We start from the raw sequence: 19913 nt of genomic DNA, 5'->3' as shown, positions 1-19913 counted from the left end.
AGCGGCTCCATCTTCCAGACATCCGACGCGGAGCATCAGCCAATCGGAATTAAGGTTGAAAAAATCCTATTGGCTGTTGCAATCAGCCAATAGGATTGAGCTTTCATCCTATTGGCTGATCCAATCAGCCAATAGAATGCAAGCTCAAATCTATTGGGTGATTGGATCAGCCAATAGGATGAAAGCTCAATCCTAGGATTTTTTCAACCTTAATTCTGATTGGCTGATAGAATTCTATCAGCCAATCAGAATCTAAGGGACGCCATCTTGGATGACTTCATTTAAAGGAAACTTCATTCCGAAGAAGACGTCGTAAGAAGAGGATGCTCCGCGTCGGATGTCTGGACGATGGAGCCGCTCCGCGCCGGATGGATGAAGATAGACAATGCCGTCTGGGTGAAGACTTCTGCAAGCTTGGATGAAGACTTCGGCCGCTTGGATGAAGACTTCTGCCGGCTTCTTGGAGGATGGATGTCGGATCTTCAAAACTGTAAGTCGATCTACAGGGGTTAGTGTTAGGACTTTTTTAAGGGTGTATTGGGTGGGTTTTAGTTTTAGATTAGGGTTTGGGCTGCAATAGAGCTAAATGCCCTTTTAAGAGCAATGCCCATCCAAATGTCCTTTTCAGGGCAATGGGGAGCTTAGGTTTTTTTAGTTAGGTTTTTATTTGGGGGGTTGGTTGTGTGGGTGGTGGGTTTTACTGTCGGGGGTTATTTGTATTTTTTTTTTTTACAGGTAAAAGAGCTGATTTCTTTGGGGCAATGCCCCGCAAAAGGTCCTTTTAAGGGCTATTTGTAGTTTATTGTAGGTTGGGGGGGGGGGGATTTTGGGTGGGCTTTTTTATTTTCATAGGGCCCTTAGATTAGGTGTAATTAGTTTAAATCTTTGATAAAAAAAAATTTATTTTTTGCAACTTAGTGTTTATTTTTTGTGTAACTTAGTGTTTGTTATTTTTTGTAACTTAGTTGTTAGTTTTTTGTAACTTAGTAATTTTTTAGTGTAGATTTAAATTATTTGAGTAGGGTTAGGTGTTTAAATATATAATATAGTTAATTTAATTTGTAGTTTAATAATTAATCTACCCTAACTTTTATACTAAAATTACATTAATTTAATATAGTTTATTGTAATTTTGGTTTATAAATTAGGTTAGATTAATTATTAATTTAATATAGTTTACTGTAATTTTATTATAATAGTTAGGGTAGGTTAATTATTAGTTTAATATAGTTTAATGTAATTTTAAAGGTAAGTTTAAATTTATTATAAGATAGGGATGAGTTAAAATTTAATATAAAGTTAGCGGGTTGTTAGGTTTAGGGGTTAATAGGTTAATTTAGTTTATGGCGATGTGGGGGGGCTGGTGGTTTAGGGGTTAATAACTTTATTTTGTTGCGGTGGGCTCCGGGAGCGGTGGGATAGGGGTTAATAACTTTATGTAGGTGGCGGCGGTGTAGGGGGTGGCAGATTAGGGGTTAATAAGTATAATGTAGGTGGCGGCGGTGTAGAGGGTGGCAGATTAGGGGTGTTTAGACTCGGGCAACATGTTAGGGTGTTAGGTGTAAACTTTACTTTTATTCTCCCATAGGAATCAATGGGATATCGGGCAGCAGCGAACATGAGCTTTCGCTGCTTTCAGACTCCCATTGATTCCTATGGCATCCGCCGCCTCCAGGTACGCTGGGCCGGAATAGTGGCGAGCGTACCTGGTAGTTATTTGATAAGTAGCAAAAGTAGTCAGATAGTGCCGATTTCGCATTTGGAACATCTGTAGTGACGTAAGCATCGATCTGTGTCGGACTGAGACCGGCGGATCGTATGTTACGTCACAAAATTCTACTTTTGCCGGTCTGTAGGCTTTGATAACTAAGGGGAATCAAGCTCTCCATAATTACGCTGCGGAATTCCAGCATATTTGCGGTTGACGGCTTGATAAATAGGCCTCATAGTCTTGTTTGTTTAAAACCAAGATCTTCTATCTTACAGTTATTGGAATGCAGTAAAGAGAAATAAAGTTTGGTGGTGAGAGTAAGTTGTTAAAATCGCAGTCTGTACAGTGACTTCAGCAACTTTAGACTAACTTTAAAACCTCGTCACTAACGCCTAGATTTAGAGTTCTGCGTTAGCCGTCAAAACCAGCGTTAGGGGCTCCTAACGCTGGTTTTGGGCTACCACTGGTATTTAGAGTCGTGTAGGTAAGGGTGTAACGCTCACTTTCCAGCTGTGACTTTTCCATACCGCAGATCCCCCTACGCCATTTGCGTATCCTATCTTTTCAATGGGATCTTTCTAACGCCGGGATTTAGAGTCTTGGCTGAAGTGAGCGTTAGAAATCTAACGCCCAAACTCCAGCCGCAGAGAAAAGCCAGGAGTTAAGAGCTTTCTGGGCTAACACCGGTTCATAAAGCTCTTAACTACTGTGCTCTAAAGTACACTAACACCCATAAACTACCTATGCACGCCTAAACCGAGGTCCCCCCACATCGCCGCCACTCTAATAAAAATTTTTAACCCCTAATCTGCCGACCGCACACCGCCGCAACCTACGTTATCCCTATGTACCCCTAATCTGCTGCCCCTAACACCGCCGACCCCTATATTATATTTATTAACCCCTAATCTGCCCCCCCCCAACGTCGCCGCCACCTACCTACAATTATTAACCCCTAATCCGCCTCACTCCCGCCTCAAAAACCCTATAATAAATAGTATTAACCTCTAATCTGCCCTCCCTAACATCGCCGACACCTAACTTCAAGTATTAACCCCTAATCTGCCGACCGGACCTCGCCACTACTCTAATAAATGTATTAACCCCTAAAGCTAAGTCTAACCTTAACACTAACACCCCCCTAAGTTAAATATAATTTTTATCTAACGAAATAAATTATTTCTTATTAAATAAATTATTCCTATTTAAAGCTAAATACTTACCTGTAAAATAAACCCTAATATAGCTACAATATAACGAATAATTATATTGTAGCTATTTTAGGATTAATATTTATTTTACAGGCAACTTTGTATTTATTTTAACCAGGTACAATAGCTATTAAATAGTTATTAACTATTTAATAGCTACCTAGTTAAAATAATTACAAAATTACCTGTAAAATAAATCCTAACCTAAGTTACAATTAAACCTAACACTACACTATCAATAAATTAATTAAATAAAATGCCTACAAATAAATACAATTAAATAAACTAACTAAAGTACAAAAAATAAAAAAAGAGCTAAGTTACAAAAAATAAAAAAATAATTTACAAACATTATAAAAATATTACAACAATTTTAAGCTAATTACACCTACTCTAAGCCCCCTAATAAAATAACAAAGCCCCCCAAAATAAAAAAATGCCCTACCCTATTCTAAAATAAAAATGGAAAAGCTCTTTTACCTTACCAGCCCTTAAAAGGGCCTTTTGCGGGGCATGCCCCAAAGAATTCTGCTCTTTTTATTGCATGTAAAAAAAAACATACAATACCCCCCCAACATTACAACCCACCACCCACATATCCCTAATCTAACCCAAACCCCCCTTAAATAAACCTAACACTAAGCCCCTGAAGATCTCCCTACCTTATCTTCACCACGCCGGGTATCACCGATCCGTCCATAAGAAGCTCCGAAGTCTTTATCCAAGCCCAAGCGGGGGCTGAAGAGGTCCATCATCGGGCTGAAGAGGTCCATCATCCGGCTGAAGTCTTGATCCAAGCGGGGGCTGAAGAGATCCATCATCCGGCTGAAGCCAATCAGATTGAGCTCGCATTCTATTGGCTGATCGGAACAGCCAATAGAATGCGAGCTCAATCTGATTGGCTGATTGGATCAGCCAATCGGATTGAACTTGAATCTGATTGGCTGATTCCATCAGCCAATCAGAATTTTCCTACCTTAATTCCGATTGGCTGATAGAATCCTATCAGCCAATCAGAATTCGAGGGACGCCATCTTGGATGACGTCCCTTAAAGAAACCGTCTTTCGTCAGGAGGTCGTCGGCCAGGATGGATGTTCCGCGTCGGCGGGATGAAGATGGATCCGAAAGAAAGAAGATTGAAGATGCCGCTTGATAGAAGACTTCAGCCGGATGATGGATCTCTTCAGCCCCCGCTTGGATCAAGACTTCAGCCGGATGATGGATCTCTTCAGCCCCCGCTTGGATCAAGACTTCAACCGGATGATGGACCTCTTCAGCCCGATGATGGACCTCTTCAGCCCCCGCTTGGGCTTGGATGAAGACTTCGGAGCCTCTTGTGGACGGATCGGTGATACCCGGCGTGGTGAAGATAAGGTAGGGAGATCTTCAGGGGCTTAGTGTTAGGTTTATTTAAGGGGGGTTTGGGTTAGATTAGGGGTATGTGGGTGGTGGGTTGTAATGTTGGGGGGGTATTGTATGTTTTTTTTTACAGGCAAAAGAGCAGAATTCTTTGGGGCATGCCCCGCAAAAGGCCCTTTTAAGGGTTGGTAAGGTAAAAGAGCTTTTCAATTTTTATTTTAGAATAGGGTAGGGCATTTTTTTTTATTTTGGGGGGCTTTGTTATTTTATTAGGGGGCTTAGAGTAGGTGTTATTAGCTTAAAATTGTTGTAATATTTTTAAAATGTTTGTAAATTATTTTTTTATTTTTTGTAACTTAGTTCTTTTTTTATTTTTTGTACTTTAGTTAGTTAATTTAATTGTATTTATTTGTAGGTATTTTATTTAATTAATTTATTGATAGTGTAGTGTTAGGTTTAATTGTAACTTAGGTTAGGATTTATTTTACAGGTAATTTTGTAATTATTTTAACTAGGTAGTTATTAAATAGTTATTAACTATTTAATAGCTATTGTACCTGGTTAAAATAAATACAAAGTTGCCTGTAAAATAAATATTAATCCTAAAATAGCTACAATATAATTATTCATTATATTGTAGCTATATTAGGATTTATTTTACAGGTAAGTATTTAGCTTTAAATAGGAATAATTTATTTAATAAGAAATCATTTATTTTGTTAGATAAAAATTATATTTAAGTTAGGGGGGTGTTAGGGTTAGGGTTAGACTTAGCTTTAGGGGTTAATAATTTTATTAGAGTAGCGGTGAGGTCCAGTCAGCAGATTAGGGGTTAATACTTGAAGTTAGGTGTCGGTGATGTTAGGGAGGGCAGATTAGGGGTTAATACTATTTATTATAGGGTTATTGAGGCGGGAGTGAGGCGGATTAGGGGTTAATAACTTTATTATAGTAGCGGTGAGGTCCGGTCAGCAGATTAGGGTTTAATAAATATAATATAGGGGTCGGCGGTGTTAGGGGCAGCAGATTAGGGGTACATAGGAATAACGTAGTTGGCGGCGGTGTACGGAGCGGCAGATTAGGGGTTAAAGGTGTAATGCAGGGGTCAGCGATAGCGGGGGCGGCAGATTAGGGGTTAATAAGTGTAAGGTTAGGGGTGTTTAGACTCGGGGTACATGTTAGGGTGTTAGGTGCAGACTTAGGAAGTGTTTCCCCATAGGAAACAATGGGGCTGCGTTAGGAGCTGAACGATGCTTTTTTGCAGGTGTTAGTTTTTTTTTCAGCTCAAATGGCCCCATTGTTTCCTATGGGGGAATTGTGCATGAGCACGTTTTTGAAGCTGGCCGCATCCGTAAGCACCGCTGGTATTTAGAGTTGCAGTGGCGGTAAATATGCCTGTACGCTCCCTTTTTGGAGCCTAACGCAGCCATTCTGTGAACTCTAAATACCAGCGGTATTTAAAAGGTGCGGGGGGAAAAAAGCACGCGTAGCTAACACACCCCTTTGGCCGCAGAACTCTAAATCTAGCCGATAGTGATTTCACAATTTGCAGTATGAGAACTGTTAAAATCCCATTTTAAAAGATCACATAAGTTGCGACCATTTTCTTCAAATGGAAATTAATATACCGCACTCGTCCTCTTGATTTTAGATTAATATTTCACCAAAAGGGAAATTGAGTTTTTCTTAATGAATTAAAAAAATTGAAGAATAAATTTACTTGTAACATGTTAAAAAGTTTAGAAACCATAATTGATTAAACATGCCCAGTATACCCATGATACTCTTATATAAATGGCATTTCATATTGTTTCGACGAACCGTTGTTAGAAAATGGAGAACAAATAGTACGTAAGTTAACAATCGGGTAGATTACGAGTTGTGCGTTCATTTTTTAACGCTGAAAAAATGGCCATTTCAGCGTTAAAACAGCAAGGCAGCCATTACGAGTCTTGTTGGTATAGCTGTACCGCAAGCCTTTTAGTCTGTAATGCAATGTCACTCCCGCACTCAAAAAAAATGAAGTTTTTTCATGGGATTTCCATAGCGCTGCCATTACGAGTTTTGCCATGAGGCTAAAAAGCTTGCGTTACATCCTATACCGACACGATCCGTACCGCCATTTGAGAGCAGTAGTTATGAGTTTTGTGCAATAAAACTGGTACACAAAACTCATAATTAAAGTGTTACAAAGTACACTAACACCCATAAACTACCTATTAACCCCTAAACCAAGGCCCTCCCGCATCACAAATACTATATTAAAGTTTTTAACCCCTAATCTGCCACTCCCGACATCGCTGCCACTAATAAAATGTATTAACCCCTATTCCGCCACTCCCCGACATTGCCGCCACTATACTAAAGTTATTAACCCCTATTCCCCCACACCCCAACATCGCCCACACTATAATAAATCTATTAACCTCTATTCCGCCGCTTCCCGACATCGCCAACACTAAATAAAGTTATTAACCCCTAAACCTCTGGCCTCCCACATCACTACCACTAAATAAACCTATTAACCCCTAAACCACCAGTCCCCCACATCGCAACAACCTAAATTTAACTATATTAACCCTTAAACTTAACCGTAACTCTAACCCTAACATCCCCTAACCTTAACATAATTAAAATAGAGCTAAATTAAAGTTACCATTATTAACTAAATAATACCTATTTAAAACTAAATACATACCTCTGAAATAAAACCTAAGCTAGCTACAATATAACTAATAGTTATATTGTAGTTAGCTTAGGTTTTATTTTTGTTTCACAGGTAAGTTTGTATTTATTTTAACTAGGTAGTTAGTAAATAGTTAATAACTATTTACTAGCTAGTGTACCTAGTTAAAATAAATACAAACTTACCTGTGAAACAAAAATAAAACCATTACAAAAATAAAAAAAAAACCAACCATTACAAAAAACACTAAAATTACATAAAAAAAACCTACCATTACAAAAAATAACAAACGAAATTATCCAAAACAATAAAAATTATTCCTATTCTAATACCCTGTTTAAAAAAAAAAACAACACCCCGGGGGGCGGAGCCTGGCTGTGCAGGAGAATGGCCGTGTGTGTGTAGTGCTCCTGAGCTGAAGGTTAGCCAAATGCCTCCAAAGCCCATAAAGTACATCTATGCAGACTTATAAATGAGCCTGGGAACCAAGGGGACTGCAGGACGCTTTTATTAGCCCCAAAAACAATATATATCAACATCCAGTATGTGCCTTTAAGAATCTTGGCACTGAGCCCTGAACCGCGGCCCTGATACAGACATCGGGAGTCGGGAGGACAGAACATATGCGGACAGTACCCGACCTTACCAAGCAGAGGGACCTTAATCACAAGGCATAACCAGGTAGAGCTTTGACACAGAAGCGCGACAAACAACGGCTCTAGATCAGCGCCAGACTTGTGAGTGATTATTGCGGCCGTGTACAGGGAGGAGAGCGGGAGTCTCACTGACCGGAATCATTACCTGATCTGCTTGGCCCGACATGCAATAGACCCCCAAGAACCTACAAACAGCGCGGTGTCCTGCTGAGCTGAGTGCCCATCGGAGCTGACTGTCAGGATACCCGGTTCAGCTGGGCCCTCATAGAGCCGGTAAGCTGAGGTGGAGGTGGGCGGATGCCATAACGAGGCCCATATAGGAAAAAAAAAAAAAACATAACAATTAATATCTGGGGCGCATTGCAAAGGGAGAGAATCACTCTGGGGGACACTTAAGTTTATACAGTGGCCTAAACGACTTGCTCATATAATTCAGGCCTTCTATAGTGGGACTACATGGAGAGGCTGTTATTTGAGCCCTGTGAACTGTGACGCAGTTTGAAAACAGAGCTGCATATCCCTAAAGGTGCATCTTGAACAGTACCCAAGTTATAATGCTGTGACACACAGCTTAAAGTGCCTAGTGTCCCCAGGAGGGAAAGAGACTTTCATATTCTTTTTTATCCAACAAATTAATAGCTCACTGAAGCCATTTCCTGATATTGGTGCCCTCCCTCTGGGAGGGTTATATAGGTCCTGCATTTGTGTACTGGTTACCCCTCGCGTGCGGTGAATCTTCTAGAGAGCATTACAATGGCCCAGAAAAAGCAAGTGGGCACTGATAAAGGCGCCAAGACCAGGAATATGAACTATTATATTAAGTCCGCAGAGGCGCTAACTGGTGAGGACAACCAGACACAGGTACCCCCCAGGGAGGAAGATCCCATATGTAAGTCCCCTGACCTATCACAGTATGTTACTAAAGAGGACCTCAAATCCCTTTCATCAAAAGAGAACATTAAAAGTATTGCTGCAGACATTAAGAACTTATTCAGTGAATTGAAGAAAGAGCTATCTGAGCTCTCGCAGAGAGTAGTGGCTGTGGAGGACTCACAAACTACATTACAGCAGCAATTAAAAGAAACCAATTCCCAGACACAACAAAACACCAATCTTATCCAGAGTTTATTAGAGCGAGTGGAGGACTTGGATAACCGCAGTAGGCGGAACAATCTACGAGTGAGAGGGATTCCGGAAACTATCAACCCTACCGCCTTGAATGGTTATCTACAGGACCTCTTCAGAACATTGAAAGGTACTCCGCTAGCAGATGAGGTCATTATAGAAAGGGCACATAGGGCGTTACGCCCTAAACCATCGTCGAAGGCTCCCCCAAGAGATGTCGTCCTCAGAATGTTGAATTATAAGGATAAGGAGGAGATCCTTCGGTGCAGCAGGAACAAGCACCCAGTCCAGCATGCAGGGATCACCCTACAAATCTTCTCGGATCTATGCCCTGCTACCCTACAGAAGCGTAGGGATCTCCGCTTTTTAACATCTGCTCTGCAGGAACACAAGATTCCCTACAGATGGGGATTCCCCACTTGTTTAGTGGCTTCTAATGGTGATAAGTCAGCAGTTTTCCGCTCCTTCGCGGACTTGGACAGGTTCTGCTCCACACTGGGTATTGCTGTGCCGCAACCGATCAGTGTGGACGGCCCTCCACTGGATTCCGCGGGAGCCTCCTGTTTGTCCTGACGGGAGAGGTAAGAAAATACACCTGTCTTTTCAGCTATGTGTGCCGAGGCCGGAGACTCTGCCTGAGGTAATGAGACTTTTTCTGGACTGAACTGTATTTTACAAGTATCTAGCACATTAATGTCCCACATATTGAACTGATCAAAGCATCCTGTCAGAAATTACATTTACTTGTCAAATTAATAATTCCTGAGACTAGCTTGGGTTCATCTGTTACTGTTATATACCATGCTTGGATGTTTCCTGCAGTGTTGCTGTGTATATGGTCTATGTGCATTAGGGATGGATGACGCAGTGCTTCTTGGCGCCTGTCCGACCTTGGCGCACATACTACCCCCTTGGTCCTAAAATGTTGGTTCCTTCTGTTATCCCTCAACTTCCCTGTTACATGTACTTATTTGTTTGATGTTATATGAATGTTGAGTCACTTTGCATTAGGTTATGTACGTTTCATTATATATCAATAGGCTAACCGCCGGCATATTTCCCCTAGAAAAGCCTTTACAGAAGTTAGTTGGTCTTGACGAGACCCGGATTCGCTGTTACAGCTGCTATAGCAGATTTTTCACTAAACGTATCTTATTTAACAACTACCCCATTAGGGCCTGAGATCTGGAAAGTCAGTATATACATTCACATATTCTAAATACATCACTTCCCTGACCAGATCTGGGCCCTTCCTTCCGTGTCTTCCCTTTTCTCTACCCCTCTTCTCTGTTCCCTGCTCCCCTTTTATTTTTATTTTTTTTATTTTTTTCTATTTTTATTTTTTTTTTAAGAAAAGAAAGAGGAAAAAATATGGACACTAGACGCCGGAACCCACAGGTTCACCCTTTGAGATTTTTGACAATAAACGTGAAGGGCTTAAATAGCCCGGGCAAACGTTCAATAGTCATGAGAGAGTTACATAGAATGGGTGGCGATGTGATTTTTATACAAGAGTCCCACTTTGCTAAGCAGAGAGAGCCGAAATGGCATAATCATAGATATCCAATAGCTCTTTTTTCCTCTGGCCCCCGCAAGCAGAACGGAGTGGGTATCCTGATTCGCCAGTCCCATTTCAAATACATGAGACTCATCGGGATAGGGAAGGCCGATTCCTTATGCTAGTAGGCTCACTCCATGGCGTTCAGGTAACAATGGTCAATGTCTATGCCCCGAATGTTGCCCAGCATATTTTTCTTAAGACTCTCTCGGGTAGACTGCTTGATCATGCCAAGGGGGTTCTCATCATGGGAGGGGACTTTAATGTACCTCTTATCCCCAAACAAGACACTTCTAATGGCATCTCAAGTGTACCACACCATGTACTTAAACATATAAACGCGACACTTAGACACCACTTATTACATGATATCTGGCGCACTCTACACCCTACTGAAACAAAATTTACCTTTTACTCTAGCCCGCACAAGAAGTACTCACGCATTGACTATTTCTTTGTAGACTCTCAAGGCATTGAGTATGTGCAGAGTAGTGAGATAGCTCCAATCACGTGGTCAGACCACGCTCCGGTCACATTCCAGATGATGTGGCCTGATACGCCCCCTACTTTAGTTACCTGGAGACTGGACGATGCTCTCTTGAGTGTCCCTGACATTGTTTCGGATATCTCGACCCGTATGTTGGAATACTTTGAACTTAACATGACGGATGAACTGCCCTTTACAACAGTTTGGGAGGCTCATAAGAGTGTTATAAGAGGTCACCTCATTAAACATAAAGCCCGTCTGCAGAGACAGAAGAGAGACAAGTACAACCAACTGCTCTTGGACATTAAGTCACTAGAGGAGTTGCATAGAAAGGACCCCTTAAACAGAGATAGGGAGATTGAACTGACCCAGGCCAGAAAAGATTTTAACCAGCTCCTCCAGGAGGAGAATCATAAAATTGCGACCTGGCTAAATCAGAGGTACTATGAAGGTGGAGACAAGGCCGGGAAACTCTTAGCGAGAACACTTAAGAGATCCCAGCTCAAAGCGTATGTCCATTCCATGAGGGATCACACGGACAAGATTCACAGGGATAGTCCTGGCATAGCAGAAATTTTCCGGCTTTATTACAGCGGTCTTTACAATCTAAAATCTACAGTGGAGTCTTGTGGGACTACAGATCCTTCCCAGACCCTCCTGGTCCAAGAGTACCTTAAGGATACAAAGCTGACAATGCTGGACTCAGAGGCAGCTGATTTTCTTGACTCTTCCCTGACTAGGGAGGAGATACAGGATGCTCTAAAAAGTCTCCCTAGTGGGAAATGCCCCAGCCCGGATGGGCTAGGCTCGAAATATTATAAAACCTTTCTGCCTATATTGTTACCACACCTGCAATCCATGTTTAACTCTCTATCTGATGGAAAGGCCCTGCCTCCTTCTATGCTAGCGGCATATATAACGGTGATCCCGAAGCCGGGTAAGCCACCTGACAGACCGCAAAGCTACAGGCCGATTTCTCTGCTAAACGCTGATGTCAAGATTTTGGCAAAGGTGTTGTCAAACAGAGTCAATAGGTTCCTTCCTGGTCTGATCGCCCTTGATCAGGTGGGGTTTGTCCCGGGTCGAGAGGCCAGGGACAAAACCCTTAAGGTGATGCAGCTGATCTCAGATTCTGCCAAAGAGGGGCTGCCGCTCGCCCTGTTGTCGACAGATGCAGAAAAAGCTTTCGACAGGGTGAGCTGGCAGTTCCTTAGAGACACCCTGAGGAGGGTGGGCTTTGGAAACCGGTTCATAGACTTGGTCTTCTGCCTCTATTCTGAGCCCACTGCAAGGGTTAGGGTCAATGGCCTTTTGTCCGATCCATTTGTTATTACCAATGGGACCAGACAGGGGTGCCCCCTGTCTCCCCTGCTGTTCGCCATCTCGGTTGAAGCATTGGCGTGCAACATTCGTGATAACTGCAGAATAGCGGGATACTCAATAGGCGACCGAGAATATAAAATAAGTATGTATGCAGATGACCTGCTTTTCACTCTGAGTGACCTGAGGGTGTCTGTCCCCGCCCTCTTGCGGGAGTTTGCTAGATATGGCGAGGTGTCTGGCTTCCTACTTAATGCCACCAAGTCAGAGGTGCTGGGGATTAACCTAGAAAATCTGTTAAAAGCTGGCTACGTGACCACAGCCCATTTCAGATAAAAGATAAGCACTTGAAGTACCTGGGTGTTTCTCTCGCTGTTTCCACTCAGGATCTATTTGAGTCAAACTATGCAACACTCCGACGGGAGGTCGTAGCCGACCTTTCGGTGTGGAAACATAAAAACATCTCATGGCTGGGACGGATTGGAGTTGTGAAGATGAACGTTCTTCCTAGACTGCTTTATCTGTTCCAGACATTGCCCATTCCGCTCCCACACGCCTTCCTCCTACAGTTCCAAAATTCAATCGAGGAATACATCTGGCAGGGGACTAGACCGAGGATTAGTAGGCAGACGATGTAGAAGACAAGAGAGGAGGGCGGCTTAGCCCTCCCAGACATAAGGCTTTACAGAAAAGCCATAATTTTACAGAGAGTAGTTGAGTGGTGTCAGGGAAACCCACAAAAAGATTGGATTTCCACAGACAAAGAGATTCTTCAGGTCAATGACCTGATGCCCCTACTGTGGATAAATAGTAAACATAGACCCTCACAAACTGTGGGATTTCCCCTCTTAGAGGAGCTCTTTGCGACCTGGGATACCACACTACGAACTGACTCCCATATCTCTACCCCAATCTCACCTCTGACGCCTATCCTTGGCAACCCAGATTTGCCTTTACAACACAGAGCACCTCTAGAGCGGAGTACCCCCTTTGTAAATCGGGTGACCAGTTTTGTCCGTACGGGGCGACTAAAAACAAAAGACGAAATATTGCTGGACTCCCCAGACCTTTCTCTGACATGGTTTACCTACCTGCAAATAGGAGACTTTATCAACACTCACAAACACAAGTCGCAGATGTTGAGAGACCTCTCCCCCTTTGAATCTCTATGTACTCAACGTACTGCAGTTGGGCACCTGGTCTCCCTCGTCTATACTTTACTTCTACAACCTAGAGACGGCCCCCTCCCAAACTACACTAGAGCATGGCATAGGGAGTTGGGCTCTGAGTTTTCTAGAGACGAATGGCAGCGGATTTTCCGAGCCGTTAAGACATTGTCGGTCTCGTATGCAGGAATCGCATTATAAATTCCTAAGCCGGTGGTATCTCACGCCGTCTAGACTTAAGACAATCTACCCGAGAGTTTCGGAGAAGTGCTGGAGGGGGTGTGGTGGCACTGGTACGATTTTGCATATCTGGTGGGACTGCCCGCTCCTGCTGGACTTTTGGTCCTCTGTTTGGCTGGAGATTCAGAAATTGCTCGATTTTGATATTCCAAAAACTCCGGAGGTTCTGCTATTCCATTTCCCTAACAAAATAGAGAACAAGTTGAAAAAGAGCCTCTTGATGTTGATGTTGTCGGGGGCTAAGAACCTGATACCTCAAAGGTGGAAATCTCCCCAGATACCTACCCTTGCGGACTGGAGACAAAATGTGCAAAATATTCTCCTCCTGGAGAAATATCATTATGTTAAGACCGCGACACTAGATGCATACACGGAAATGCTGCTGTTATGGGGGGGGGGTGCTGAGTCAGAGAGATGAAAGATGGATCTGGGATCTATGGATCTTAGAAAGTGGTCTCGGAGAGGTGGATATTCTGTGTCTTAATTTTTTTTTTTTTCTCCCCCCCCCCTCCTTACCCCTCCCGCTATCTTTCCCCTTCTCCCCTGTCCTCACCCCTCCTGATAGCTTTCCCCCTTTTTCCTCACCCTTGCTCTTTATTCTACTACTTACCTATACTCGGTCCCTTCCTACCCCCCTAACTGTGCATATACTGGGGGGCTAGGGGTGCGGGAACGGTGGTGCTGAGCAGCGATCCGGGTAATATTTAACATATCTGTATATCTTTTTCTTTAGACCTGAATTGTTCATGTTTGTATTTGTTACTTAAACATCATGTCTTTACAGTAAAAGACATGTCATTAGTTACTGGAAAATTCTTTGAAAATGGAAGTAGAGAGCTAATCATTTATCTTAATCCTGTTTGACACCCAGCTGACAGCAATTTGATATTTTCCTCTATCTTGTACATTGGGGCCCCATGCAAATGGAGTCTCTTAGGCTGTTATACATTATTACTATTAGAACTGTTTATGGTAAAAACGATGTCTGTCATTGCAAATGAACCAATCGTATTCTGTAAGTTTACTTTTCTCAATAAAGCTCTTTTGAAAAAAAAAAAAAAAAAAAAACCAACACCCCAAAATAAAAAAACCTAATCTATAATGAACTACCAAGGGCCCATAAAATGGCCTTTCCTATACAAACCCCCACCCCACAAAATAAAAATAAAGTAAAACCTAATCTACCCATTGCCCCGAAAAGGGCATTTGTATGCTTTTTTGCTGCCCATTAAAAAAAATGGCTATTCTAAAAAAAACAAAAAAACTACCGAAAACGAAAAAAAAATACACAAAATAACAAACGAATTATCCAAAATAATAACAATTATTCCTATTCTAATACCCATTTTAAAAAAAAAAAACACCCCAAAATAAAAGAAACCTAATCTGTAATAAACTACCAATAGCCCTTAAAAGGGCCTTTTGTAGGTCATTGCCCTAAAGAAATCAGCTCTTTTTCTAAACAAAAATACAAATACCCACTAACATTACAAACCACCCCCAAACCTACAAAATAAAAAAAACCCTGAAAAGGACATTTGTATGGGCATTGGGCATTCAGCTCTTTTTCTTGCCCTTGAAAAGGGCATTTAGCTCTATTAAGAAATGCCCAAACCCTAATCTAAAAAAAAACCCACCCCAAAAAAACCTTAAAGAAACCTAACACTAACCCCTCTTTAGGTACTCACAGTTGCTGAAGTCCCGCTTGAACGATCTTCATCCCAGCGACTTCATCTTCATCCAAGTGGCTCCATCTTCATCCATCGCGGTACCGGCATCTTCTTCATCCCTGCGGAGGCAGAGCGGTCGATGCAAGGAGGTGGAGGTCCAGGCGAAGGTCCAAGGTGGAGGTTCAGGCGAAGGTCCAAGGCGGAGGTCCAGACAGAGGTTCATTGATCCGATGTGAAAGTCCTCTTCATGCGATCGTCCGCCACACATTCTTAGTGGAATGGAAAAAGTTATAGAGCCCATAACTCCTGCTTTGTTTTAAATAGAGAGGGATGAGGCACTTCATATGAAATAATGGAATTCCCTAGAGTTCAGTAGATCACTGTGACAAACTGTTTTCACCTGTCCTACTTGCCATCAGGGAGCTTTTAATAGATAGTAATTATAGAGTCTAGGGGGTAGATTTAACAAGGGCTGGATGGCCCTTGTTCCTGCGCGAGTCTTCAGGTTCGCCGGAAACAGCAGTTATGAAGCAGCGGTCTAAATACCGCTGCTCCATAACTTGTCCGCTGCCTTGGAGGCTGCGGTCTTCAATCCACCAGATCCTATACGATGGGGCTGATTGACACCCCCTGCTAGCTAGCGGCTGATTGGCCGCGAATCTGCAGGAGACGGCATAGCACAAGCAGTTCTGGTGAACTGCTTGTGTAATGATAAATGCCGACTATGTATGCGGTCGGCATTCAGTGATGTCTGTCAGACGTGATATGCTACAGCGTATCATGTCGGACAGACATTGGTAAATCTACTCCCAAATCTCGTTTATTTAGAGTAGTATGACTTGTCAATTGAAATAGGGAATTCTGCTCTTTTGAATGAAGAGGTGCCAGGGTGCCAGGAATCAGACTGAGACGAGAAGTGCAAAAATAATCACACCTTTATTAATAGCAAAAAATAATAAAAAGTCCACAAGTCAAATAACAAGCCAGGAGTCAAAACCAGAGCTGGTAGTCAGATGAGCCGAGTCAGAAGCCAAAGCGAGTAGTCAGACAAGCCGGAATCAGGAAAAAGCCAGGGATCAGGAACCAGGAGGGACGTCAGACAGCAAGGTAATACACAGGAACTGGAATTTACAAACAGGTCTGAGACAAAGCAAGGGCAAAGCATACTGAACAGAGACCCTTTAAATAATAAGTGATGACATCACAATTCTGAGACTGCAACCTGTCTCACATGGATGATGTACACCAGTCTGGCCATAAAAGGGCATGCAGGAAATGAGCAGCATCACACACTATGCACCAGAGTCAGCAAGAGAGATGAGTAAAATGGCTGCCAGCAGCACATGGCAAACAAAGCAGGAAAAAACCCTGACAAGAGGGTAGTGTGCCTCTCTAATATGCAGGTGATCTCCGTGATACCAGTACATCTCAATGAGGCATATCATTTATTTTCAGTCTTCCCACAGCCTTCCTTACTGCTGGTGTAATGAAGCCAAGATTATTGTAATTAAAAGTGGTTTGCACAAGAAAAAGATCAGATTGTGATGCCGCTTATAAAAAAACATTTTGTCTTTCTCATTTAAAGCAATAGGAAGTACAGTCACAAGGATGCAAAAGTATTGAGATTTTGAACATCATTGGAAAACCCTTCTCAAATCTCTTAAACTGTCTGTAGTCTATTCTTGGTAATTAAGTTTAAGATTGTGCCACTTATTCTAAAAGCAAATATTGTGGGAAAATGCCTCTCCTGGTTATGATGTGTAGTGAGATTTTAAAATGGGACCACGTTCATTACATTCACCTATAATATATTTTATTTTCAACTTGTTATATACACACATTGTGCATAACAAGTAATAACTGGCTTGTCATATAGAAGATGTGCTATAATGAGATATGGTATTAGTCAGCTGCAAATATAAAAAGTATATAGAGAGCAGGTTCAACATCATACATGCAGTTACAATCCTTGGTCATATGATATGGAACATGTCCATAATGTCTTAAGGCTAAGTCATATTATACAAACAACTTGCAGACAACCCTGTCAGATCCTGCATAAAGCTTCACACTATTTGAGTTAACAGCAGGCTATTAACATGACTTTTTGAGATCTGTAATATCAGTAGTAAATTCACCCTCACTGTGCACAGATCCCAGATTTTGTTTGCTATATTTAGTCATTTTCAGAGAAATATTCCTGTTCAACATAGAAAAACTCAGTGAGATTAAAATAAAAAGCACTTGAACCAATTATTTTTTATCATTAACCACCACTACTTTATTTAGTGTAAGCATAATGTTAAAATTGAACTAAACGTGATTATCCATTTTTCTAATATAGAGAACTATGAGCTCCTGTAGTTATACCTGGGTGTTTCAGAGGTCACTCTGTATAGAGCTAATAGGCAGCAGACATGAAGGTAGGTCTGCAACCTTAGGTAAGCAAGGTGACAAGTGTGCTTATATTTTTATAGATAATCTTTGATTTAAAGGGATAGTCTAGTCAAAATAAAACGTTCATGATTCAGATAGATAAAGCAATTTTAAGCAACTTTCTAATTTATTCCTATTACCAATTTTTCTTCGTTCTCCTGGTATTTTTATTTGGAAAGGCAAGAATGTAAGCTTAGGAGTCTGCCCATTTTTGGTTCAGCACCTGGGTAGCGCTTAATGATTGATAGCTACATTTAAACAGCAAGCTCTACCAAGGTGCTGAACCAAAAATGGGCTGGCCCCTAAGCTTACATTCTTAAACCAAAATATTTTTTTCTCATGATTTAGATAGAACATAAAATTTTAAACAACTTCTAAAGTACTTTTATTATCATATTTTCTTCATTTTCTTGTTATCCTTATTTGAAAAGCAGAAATATAAGCTCAAGAGTGTGCATGTGTCTGCAGCAGTATTTAGCAGCAGTTTTGCAACAATGTTATACAGTAGCAGGAGCACTACATGGCAGCACTATTTCCTGTCATGTAGTGCTTCAGGCATGTGCACGCTACCTACCTAGGTATCTCTTCAACAAAGAACTACATGAGAATGAAATAAATTTGATAATAGAAGTAAATTGGAAACTTTTTAAAAATTGTATTCTCTATCTGAATCACGAAAGACAAATTTTGGGCTTAATGTCCCTTTAAGTTTACGTTCTTGCTATTTCAAATAAAGATACAAAAAGAACAAAGAAAAATTGATAATAGGAGTAAATTAGAAAGTTGATTAAAATTGCATGCTCCCCAGGCCTCCCCAATAGGCCACATTTTGAGGATATCTGAACTAGCGCACAGGTGAAACAATCAGCTGATTAGTGAAGATGGTTATTTTACCTGCTCTCACCCAAGGTTATCCTGAAAACCTGGTCTGTTGGGGAGGCCTGAGAACAGGTTTCAAAACTCAATTAATTCAAAATAATGTATTGATTAGACAAGAACCCTTTATTCTGTCCTCAGTCCCCTGTGATTTTTCCCTGTACAAAAAAGGGAATAGGTTTAAAAATTAATCCTTATAAAATTCAGTCAATAATTATAAAATGTGTTAGCAGGTCCTTCAAACGTAGGCTGACCATATTGCCGCTTTAAAAAGGGACACATATGAAAAATGCATATGTCAGGGCTGTTTTCAGGGCTGTTTAAAGAAATGGTTTTGTATAAGAACCCTCACATATGTATTTTTCATATATGTTCCTTCTTAAAGCGGCAATATGGTCAGCCTATTCAAACGGGTACATTTGCCCAGGTCTCTCACATAAAGAATTTACACACTTCTGAGTTAGACAAAAATACAAGTTTAAATTATTTTAATCAAAAAGGACAATTCTTTAAATAGTAGTTTTGCTAAGACTAATGCAATCCCCTGATTTGAGTTGTTTTTTAAATATTTACACCTGTATGTGCTATGTGCATCAGTTAGACTTCACCGAGTCAAAAATAATGTAATCTTTAAAAGATTCAGTAGCTGATTTTTGTTATGAAAGATTTGTTATTACAATTATTATTATTATTATTATATTTATACATCAATCCTCTACTTTTGAGTAGAATCATTTTATACATTTATTATCATATATACCCCTCTAACATGCCATATGGTAATTGCACTAGCAAATTAGATAACTTTCACATATTCAAGAGGATTTTCAGGGGGTTTGTCACTGGACTCCTCTAAAATAAGACTTTTGTTCTATACAAAACAAGTTAAAATGGTTTTTTTTTATGAAGATCTTTTAGTTTTCATTTTTATTGCAGTGCTACATTGCTAAATATTAAGCTTATATAGACAAATTGTGAATGTCCTTTCAATTATTTATGGTTGTCTACATAGTAAGAGATACAATTTAATAGTAATTATATAATTACATGTCATTAACTGTCCCACTTTATACAAAGGCATTTCACTTGTTGATCTCACTAATGTTGACTTACCATGAGTGTTGAGTTGTACAGCAAAACAACAAAAAAGTAAAACGGGAAATCCATTAAAAAGAGGCTCCATTTGGGAATAACCAAGCAGAGTATATTTCCGAGCATGAGATCTTAGTGTGTAACATCAGATCATGGTACTTTACAATATATATGTTCTGGAAACAGATTCATGTATATCAGCTTCATCTCTTATTGAAGAGTGTTGGACTTTTACTGGTTTATAAAGGTAAACATAATGATTCAGTATTATTTAGTCATGTGCTACACACACACACACACATGCCTTTGCCTTGAGCTA

At 40.9% G+C, this 19913-nt stretch overlaps 1 protein-coding gene across 1 annotated transcript in view; it reads right to left on the bottom strand.

Moving 5' to 3' along the window:
- Positions 1–19685, bottom strand: part of LOC128658145 (protocadherin Fat 4-like) — a 651406-nt gene extending 631721 nt beyond the window's left edge. Inside the window, exon 1 of the mRNA XM_053712644.1 lies at positions 19616–19685. Within this exon, the coding sequence (XP_053568619.1) occupies positions 19616–19685 (70 nt within the window). The remainder of the gene's footprint in view (positions 1–19615) is intronic.
- Between the last annotated feature and the right edge of the window lie 228 nt (positions 19686–19913).

This window comes from Bombina bombina, chromosome 4 (genome assembly GCF_027579735.1).
Source record: "Bombina bombina isolate aBomBom1 chromosome 4, aBomBom1.pri, whole genome shotgun sequence".
NCBI lineage: Eukaryota > Metazoa > Chordata > Amphibia > Anura > Bombinatoridae > Bombina > Bombina bombina.
The sequence above is the reverse complement of the archived record's forward strand: the minus strand, read 5'-3'. Positions and strand labels throughout refer to the sequence as shown.